At 32.7% G+C, this 9,707-nt stretch overlaps 1 protein-coding gene across 7 annotated transcripts in view; it reads left to right on the top strand.

Annotated features, from left to right (window-relative positions):
- The first annotated feature begins 5,280 nt into the window (after positions 1-5,280).
- The window catches only part of LOC134271939 (uncharacterized), a 32,025-nt gene continuing 27,598 nt past the window's right edge, over positions 5,281-9,707 (top strand). For 6 of the 7 annotated variants that reach the window (XM_062754209.1, XM_062754182.1, XM_062754204.1 and 3 more), the window contains exons 1-3: positions 5,281-5,312; positions 7,694-7,968; positions 8,983-9,015. In XM_062754209.1, the coding sequence (XP_062610193.1) occupies positions 7,783-7,968; positions 8,983-9,015 (219 nt within the window). In that variant the 5' untranslated portion in view covers positions 5,281-5,312; positions 7,694-7,782. The remainder of the gene's footprint in view (positions 5,313-7,693; positions 7,969-8,982; positions 9,016-9,707) is intronic. The other variant, XM_062754213.1, reaches the window with a different exon arrangement.

The raw sequence follows: 9,707 nt of genomic DNA, 5'->3' as shown, positions 1-9,707 counted from the left end.
GTCCACTACAGCCTCCAGAGGTGCGCCGACTGGGGTGATCAGGTCCCAGCCTGGAACCACTTGACTCTACATCACTGCTGTACTATTGTACTATTTATCTCACTACTGTTTATTGTCTTTCCACTTCTCTGCTCTTCTTCTACACAACATCATGGACGCTGTTTCTTGCACAGACTCCCTATCAATCTCCTTGTCTCTGCTCCCTTTACGCCAATGGCTCTCCACATAGACTTACCCACAAATTCTCTACAACCCACTTCCACTGCGAAAAACCAGACCTCCATCCATTCTACTGACAATCCTCCAGAAGGTCTTGGTACTTTTCCTTTTGTATGCATCCTCCATCCTATCTTCCAATGGCTCTGTTAATTCCAAAATAATTGTCTGTCTTGTAGCCATTGACCAAAAAACTACCCCCGGCCTCTTGTTGTTGGCTTTTATTTCAGATGGAAATACTAATCTTTCCTTGAGGACTGCCCAGATCTGCCAATCTGTTGCTATCCCCAGCAGACCACTTCCTTCAACACTAACTTTATGTCCTTTTTCACCTTCTTTCACAAAGTTGACAAATCTCAGGCCCTCTGTGTTCTTCTTTGGCTTTTTGATACCTTTCTCCAAGGTGTCACTATACTGGCTAGGAATCTATCATGTCCCCAAGTGTATCTCCCATCTTTCAAAGCCTTGGAGCAAGCTGATAATGTGTGCTCCATGTTTGATGGTTTACCACATAGGACACACTTTGGATCATCTGTCACTCCCCATGTTACCATATTAGTTGGGCTGGGAGGAACATCATAAACTGATTTCAGCTTTAACTGATGTATTTCTGAAACACTGATGCCCCCGTATGGCAGGTTTTGGCAAAGGTTGAAGTTTCTCAAATGCAAGAAATACTTTAAAGTCAAGGTCAAAATTGTTGGTATCCCAAGGAAGGACTTGTCACAAGGAATACATATGTGCAATATGAAAGCCCTAGTACTACCATTCAAAAGATATGGCCAAGGTTAAATTTTTTTAAAGTGGGTCAAACTCTGAGGTTAAGGTCAGAAGGTAAAAAATATTTATACCAACTGAAAGATCTTGTCACAATGAATACATATGTGAAGTATGAAATCCGTAGCACCAACTGTTAAAAAGTTATGTCCAGGGTTAAAGTTTGGTATTGTTTTAGTAAAGGTGGGTCAAACTCCAAGGTCAAGGTCGAGAGGTCAAATTTGGTGGAACCTGAAGAAAGGTATTGTCACAAGGAATACACCTATGAAATATGTAAAGCATAATCCCAACTACTCAAAAGTTATAAGCAGGGTTAAAGTTTTTGCAGACAGATTAGACAGACAGAGGAATGGACAGGGCAAAAATTAAATACCCCTGAATTTTTGATTACGGGGGCATAAGAAATAAACATTTGTAGCATTGGATGCATATTTACAGTTTGCAATCTGTAGGGAGGGTTATGAGAGAATACATGTATATGGGATACAGTTTTGGAGAGAGGGCTTATAGGCTTCCTGTAACAGTAGAAAAACTGTTCTTAACTGTACTGTCTGATACCTTAAATCAACATTTTTATGTTACAGCCATTGAAAAGTCAAGTATAACTGCATGTTGAGCATTTTTAAGTGTGCATCTGTTTTGCTACATTGAATTTCTAAGAAAAATTTTTAAGTATTGCATCTACCTGTAAAACTACAAGCTGCAATCAGGCTTACTACTTGGAGGACAGTTAGGTAGATATTACTTGCTATGGATCAATTTATACCATTTATCCTGGTGTTCATTTAAAAAGGAGTATACTAGTATTCTTAAAATTTCTTAATTGCCAGTTTCCACTGTGAAAATTGAATACACTACTAAGGGTTGGAAGCCTGAGTCAGTGAGATGACATGTTTATGCACTGAAATTTTCTTGGATGCTAAATCGGTGTGTGCTTATACTTGTTTTTGTGGAAGTGAAGTGTTCTTGAAAATTTTTAGTTAATAGCATGAATTATGTTGTCTTTCTGACATGGGTTCAGACTCTTTTAATTCATATAATACATTGAAATTTCGAATATAGCGTACACCTAAAGTAAGTCACAATGACTTATCTCTCTCTAAAATTGGCTCTCATTGCTGCTTACCATTTCGGATTATATATATATATGAAGACCCTGTCTCTTGAAGAGAAAGCATAATATCTGTTTGTAGGTCACAATAACCTGTTTACATTGTTTGCATCTTTGTTGAAAGTATACATGAATGCCCTGATAGAGTTTAACTTCTTGTAGAATGTTAGTACATGTATATAAGTTTTCATTTGCTCTAGATAGCTATATTCTGTATTCTATAAGTGTTTGAATATACAAATTTAACAAGCATTTTTATATTGCAGTTTTCCACTGTGGAAAGAGGTGTAATTAAAGATAAGCCTTATATTTAGGTCACAATGACCTTATTTTCCTGACCTTACCATTTGCTTTCTCTGTTTGATTCCTATCATTTACACTATAATGCTGTCATATGTTTAAGCATCAATCTTAAGAGCCTGATTAAAGGTTAAAGGGAAAAATATATTCTAACTGCATGTGACTCGTGTAAGTCGAAATTGAAATGCGTACCATATCTTGCTGATTAAAACAGATTTTGGACTGCAATCCATGGTTATTGTTAAAGGGTGGGAGTTCATTAATAATTATATAGAGATTAGCACACTTTCTTCTTAATATTGCTGCCTTCCCAGGTTTTGATTTGTGGATGGGATCTGATATAATGGTCTAGCTTATTTAAAGTGCGTGATTGTGTGAGTGCATTGTGTACTATTTGGAATACACTGTATATATATAATGCATGTTTTTGAAATTTTGATTTTTTTTCAGGTTTTGACAAACTGCATGATTTAATGTTAACTCTTACTTTTTATCTTGTAATATTAAATTGTTAATTTTTATTCCTAGCTATAAAGTACTTTACTTAAAATATAAAAGGGCTAGCATTTTTTCTGTTTGTTTGTTTTTATGTATACTATGTGATGTAATAACATGGAATTATATTCTATTATATGTCTTGTATTTTTTCTCATTTTTCCTTAAACTTTTGCCTGTTTAATTTATTGTAAATTTCATATCTTGAGAAACTTGACCTTGACATAAATTTTATACACTGATAATAGGGGTTCCCCTTAAAGAGTAGATGCATGATCCCTATACATGTATATTCAATTTGATTTTGAGGTTGCAGGAGTACAATGCTCAAACAAATCTGGACAAACCTATATAGGGTATCCCTTTTCTAGCGCGGTATAAAATTAGAATCCTTTTCTTGCCGTGCATCAATCTTTGTAGACGGATACTTTCTAAGCAGTAAATGACTTAAGCTCCTATTGATTTTAGGTCAAGTTCAAAGGTTAAAGTCAAACTTTTCTGGACACTGGAATTTAAGACAATAAAATTGAGAAATTTTTCTTGACGGACATTGAACTTGACCCCCCTATTAATATCATATTTGATTTAAAATACACATAGGGTATAAATTAATGCTTAAAAAAAGTTCTCCCTTCTAGAATTCGCTCAGTATGCCAGCCAGGTTCTCTTAAAATTTATCTAGTTTGAGGGTTCCATAAATAGGAAAATGCTCCCATGCTCTGTGAATTTATGTGTGCAAGAATTAACCATTCATGTCATATGATATATTTATATTAACCCTTGCATTTGCCATGAACTTAGTTTTTGCACCAACAATGTGATTGATTTTCATCTGTATATGGCATCAGATTCATTGTGCTAATTTGTGAATTTATATAAAAATCATTTAATATATAATGTGTTTTCTACTTTGCATGTAAAATTTAATCATAATTGCATGAACATCATATTATCGATAAAGCTTCAGACCTTCAGAATACTTTATTGTGCTTTGATGGTTCATCCTGATGCATACCGTACGTAGCTTAAATTGTCTCATCTTATGGTGTTCTAGCCCTGCTTTCCTTGCATTTGTTAGAGCATCTAAGATATTTTAAACTGGTGCCTTTGCGATTTCAATGCACCATTTGCCCAACATTTTATGCATGCTTTACTAGAAAATTTACGGAATAATGGAATTATAATGTTTGGGGATATCTTGTACCTATAAACCAAACTTTTATCGACATATGCATGCTTGCATGCATTTCTAAATTTTGCTTTGGATGCTGTCTGTACATTTTATACTTTAATGACTTTCAAATTAATAACTTTTCTTAAAACTAGCTATTTAATAGACCATTTACCAGACCTGGACAAAATAGTTTCATCTTTGGATGCAAAGAATGAATTGCTTGGATAATGCATCTTACAAGATTTTTATATTTAATGATCGACTTGCCAGTTCAATTAAATTGTGACATTTTCATAATTAATCTATAGCTTCCTAACTGCTAGTTTAATTAAGTATATATACCAAGCAAACATATTGTGAATCTGGAGAGAAATTCAAGGGGGGGATTTATTTTTGCAGCAGTCCAAATGCATGTGAAATATGTACGTACTATAAGGTTCTGTAAGATATGGTTATTAAAAATTCAAAATGTTAATTTTAATTCTGTGTTGATTTTTTATCCATTCATTTGCAATAGATTGTAAACATTTTGTGTTAGTTGTTTTAATAAATTTTCTGTGCATTTTGAAACTATGTTTCTTTTATATACTGTGGAATCATTTTAATTTGTGGGGGCTAATGTTCATGGGTAAGCAAATTAAATTTTATTGGTTTCTGGGAATGTATATAATTTTGTGGGTTAATTAATTTCTCTATTCAGAAGATTCAGTGAAGAAGTAATTTAACTTTTTGTGGGGATGTAAATTCACTGATAAGAGTGACCCAGGAAATCCATGAACATTGGTTCCCCATGTACAATGATGATTCACTGAATATTAAAGTACGTATGAAGCACAATAATTAATCAGTTAACTTCAAAAATAATTTATCTATGAAATTATACTGCATCTGAAAGGACTCACAGTATATAAGGAAGCATCCACTAATTTATATCAAAGATTGTTTGTCCAATATGAATTAAGTTCCAACTTTTCTTGAAAAATTATAAAAATCAGAAAATTACTTAGGTGAACTAAAAGGGGGTAAAAAGAATGAAACATTTATCAAAAGAAGTAAAAATGAAGAAAAATTTATTGGGTTTAAATATGAAAAATTGTAGCATTATAAATGTGGGGGAAAATCATGAGTGTATTGAAAGTATGCTAATATATTTTCTACGAATAGAAATTAAAATGGAATAACATACGTACGACTTATCTAATTAAAACGACAAACGCAGCCCAAAGTAAACATTCTACGGTAAGCAATTTTCTTTTGCTCTTCAAACTTGTCTTTCTAATTTTAAGGGATAAAAGAAAATTACACTTCATTGTATTCTTTCGAATAAAGTTAAGAACATGGAGCGTGGCTAGATTTAATTGGTGCATCCCACTCCACGTGGATTTAGGAATAGGGCCTAGTGGGAGAAACGCTGGTTTACAACACAGGAGCTTGCTCCCGGCGTGTAATAATTATTTTTAAAAAATCATATACGGTATTACTAAAGCAATACCTGTGTTGTTTAAGTACTAACGTATATGATTTTTTAAATAAAAAATTTTATTACATGCCGGGAACAAGCCGTTTTCTCAACTAAATCTCCATGTGGACTTGGATATTTCACTTAAATCTAACCATACTCCATGTTCTTGTCTTTATTTGACATATCTTTTCAAATGCTTCAGAATATGAATAGAGTTTACTGAGTGCTCATTGCATTATGACCTAAGATTAATGTCACTCAACGGAGGAGGATTAGTCAGTACTTGACCAAATCTCATTGGTTTGTTTAAATAAAATAATGGCCAAGTACAAAAAATACTCCACTAAGCATTTCACACACATTTATTTGCAGTTGCACATATTGAAATAAAATGACATATCATAAGAATATCTAGGTCAGGTTCTGTTTTGGGTATGATCAAGTAATTTTTGACAGAGTTATACCCCTTGGACTAAAAAAAATTCCAATTATTTGCAGTTTCCATCAATTTTCTTTGCAGAGGTTGCACATACTGAAATGAAATTTAGTATACAGATTTATCATAAGAATGTTTCGGCCAGATTCTGTTTTGGGTACAATTGAGCAATTTTTAACAGAGTTATTCCCATTGGACTAAGGGGGGGGGGCATAAGTGTTTCACAGTCATCTTTTGTTTTTGGATGTATTTCTTGTGCAATACCTTTTCATATGAAGTACCAGTTGAGTTTGACCTGCTTTTGAAAATTTGACCAAATATAAATTATTATTGGTTTCTTAAAGAACTTTTATATTTCAGAAATAATATGAATTTTGACTGTTCTTTAATTATTTACTTTTTTAATCTCTTGACCTCAATTAATCTTAGAGTTTGACTTGCATTTGAGAAGCTCGAATCTTGGCCATGGGCTGCCATAAAGGGACGTCAATGTTCCACTAACACATCTTGTTGCACATCATGTTGCTACTTGATATTAATGTACATGGCATTTATGTTGTTCACACAAATTTTATTTAAACATTTATGAAAGATTTAAATACATGGATCTGTATTTATAATTTTTCATCATTTTTATGCCACTGACTATTAGTTTAAATAAAAATATTTATTCACAAGGAGGGTGTTGTACAGTGTATATATAAATCTTGATATTAAACTCATTGGCAATCCAAAATGCCAGCCAAATTTTGATAACATATTCAAACATGCAGAGGTTTAATTTAATTTTTAGGCAGCGTTGTGTAGAAATATTATGTGACTTCCTTTCAACTGTATTATTAAAGAGTTTATTTACATATATCTGAACAAATTCAATGAAATTAAACATGTTATTCAACAGTGTGAAGTCTGGAGAAAAGAAATGTCTTTGGCACCTCAGTGTAAGACTATAATGAATAGAGACGTTTTTATTTCTGTGAAGAATACAGATTTGATTGATTTTTAAGGTTCTTTGTGTGTGTTAACAGAGCATTTTATTCCAGTGTGTGACAGGGATGATTTCTATGGGAGACGCCTGGCACATACATACATAAAAGTCTGTCGGAGAACTTTAAACCTTGCTAGATTTTGGATATGAAAATAAGACCCCTTACCCTTTTCATTTTTTTTCTCTCATAAGTAATCATCTTGAGAAATCACCCTGAAACTATTATTTGAAAGATTATATCTTCATATCACAAGGTAAATGATTCCAGGCATCCAATGATTTTTTATATATCTGTGTATTAATAAGAAAAATAAACTCCATATTCATCTTAATAAATTTTATTTGATATGCAAGTAGATATAGAAATAAATTGATAGAGAAAAAAAGATGTGATTTAAAAAATTGCAAATATGAATTTTTATTTAGAAATCATGAGTCTTCATTTCATTTGTATTTTTTCCCAAGGTACTAAAAAGTTTGGTTTAAGTTGACTCAAATTTGATCATGAAAGCGTGGTAGAACTCTTTGACCTTATTGATTTTTTGGTTGGTTATTAGGAGGTATATACCTTTAACTGCCATTTTCATAACTATCCCAGGTAAGAAGCATCTTAAGGCTTTGAGAAAGTGACTTAAAAGGTCGCTAGGATGTGAAAGCCATTTAATGGAGAGTTTTGTATTCTTGTTGCTACCTGATGAGACATTTAATGGTTGTCTCTTTTCTTTATTTTTCAGATGTGAAACTTTAACAAACTAAGAAGATGCCAATGGATTACTTAACATTTAGTTGATTAATAAAGGAAATTCTACGGTGAAAATTTAAGATGGCAGATGGCAGCTACAAATGCCATGACTGTCACATGACTTTTGGGTCCCTGAATCTACTTCAGAAGCACAAGCAGAAGTTTTGTGTGGGAGGGTCCGTCGGGGACCCTGACAGTTTACGACTACGGAAGGGACTATGGTCAGCGGATGACCCTCCCCCCAGACCCTATACCCCTGAGGAGAGGGTGAGTAGTATTCAGGAAATTTTCCTTTACTGAATTCCTTAAAAAGCAATATATTGCTTTCAAAAATTGAAATACTTATGTAACGTAAACCAGGTTTCTTTTTGGAAAAGGGAACTTTTTATGCTCAGATTTTAAAATATCCACAAAAAAGTCTGAGCCCATATTAATTTTTTGTAATTTTCTTGCAACAAATTCCAAAAAATGGTACACAGATTGCTCACATCTTATCTTAACTCAGACTCGGAGAATACAGTTCACCTGATCATATGACAGGATTAGATTTGCTCCTACAAAAGTAGAAGAGTTAAACATATATGGATTATGAATGACAAATTCATTTTGAAAACTATTAAATTTATATCTATATTGTGATAGAGAATGTCATGTAACCTATTACAAATGAAAATTAAAGATCAGTTTAACATTGTGTCACACATTACCATCTACAAAATCATGAAAGAAGTCTTTGACATAGATTTATACTACCTTTTCTCTTGCCATTATAAATTGAGGAGAGATAATGTCAATTAAAAATAGCTTATTCTAGCAGTGATTCATATATATGGTACCATATGACAGGTTACATTAGCAGGTGTAAAGTCTGGCCTTTCACTTGCTATAACTTATAGTATAAGGTGTGCAAATACAGAATTATATACACATATGACTTTGGGTTAATGTTTAACAACATAGTCTGATCAAAGTTATTTTTCCTTGCATTTAGTACTTTTATGCAAGGATGCAAACGTAGCAATTAAAATTTTAGTGGGTTACTTCAAACCACTAAAATAAGCACATCACTAAAAACTCCTGCTATGCAGGATGTATACTTTTAAAAACATTAAAATATTTTATTGTACTAAGATAATAAGAAGTAAACACAACCAATTTAAATTGCTAAACTTTGTACAAAATAACTAATTAAGGAAAAAGGCAGTTATAACAATCACATTCTGTTTGATTTAATGTTTAATATGGTATTTCAAAATGACTTGAATGACAAACTATTTACAGCCATTGTCAGGAGGGGAGAAACTAGAAGCCAAGGTGAGGCAACACTCTAGATGAATGTCAATCTTAAGTTGTATTGGCATGTTGTGTTTAAGTTGTCAACACTTTCAGGTTATGGCTATATGTAGAGTGTGTTAACTTTAGAATTAATGTAGCTGAATCCTAGCTTGTAAACTAAAACCCTGCAGTGCAATCCAGAAAGCTTTGCATGGGTTTGCAATAACCCAGTGCGCAAAACCCATTGATGAAATGATATGCATGTACATTTAGATTCTGCAATAAAACTTTGCCAAATGCACCCTGTATTTTATTTTTTGATTTCAATGTGTTGTCTCTTTGATAAAGGGTCATTCAGTATTTCATTTCCACATTAATTTGTGTGAATATTTTCCTGTTTCCTTTTTCAGGTTTTCAGGGTGGGGTGGGGTTGGGGGGGGGGGGGGGTTACATATAGGAATCATTAAATAGTAAATGAAACTGACTGAAAGTATTTGAATGACCCTTGAAAAAAATTAAATTTTTGTAATTTCAATATTCTCTTGACTAAAAGTCATTGATTCTACCTAATTAAAAAAAATATTGAAATATTTTAATTTAAAGCAAAGATGTTATTGTAAAATGCTTGCTTTGTAACTGAATTAAAAGTTACTTGATTAATTACCGGTAAAAATTTAAAAAAAGTAATTCACTGGGAGAGCCATTTAAAGGCATAATTGTCCTAAACTTTG

The sequence above is a fragment of the Saccostrea cucullata genome, unplaced genomic scaffold, assembly GCF_032062105.1.
Source record: "Saccostrea cucullata isolate Sc308-1 unplaced genomic scaffold, CSIRO_AGI_Scuc_v1 ctg790, whole genome shotgun sequence".
Classification (NCBI taxonomy): domain Eukaryota; kingdom Metazoa; phylum Mollusca; class Bivalvia; order Ostreida; family Ostreidae; genus Saccostrea; species Saccostrea cuccullata.
Note: the sequence above shows the minus strand (reverse complement) of the source record. Positions and strands in the feature narration are given on the sequence as shown.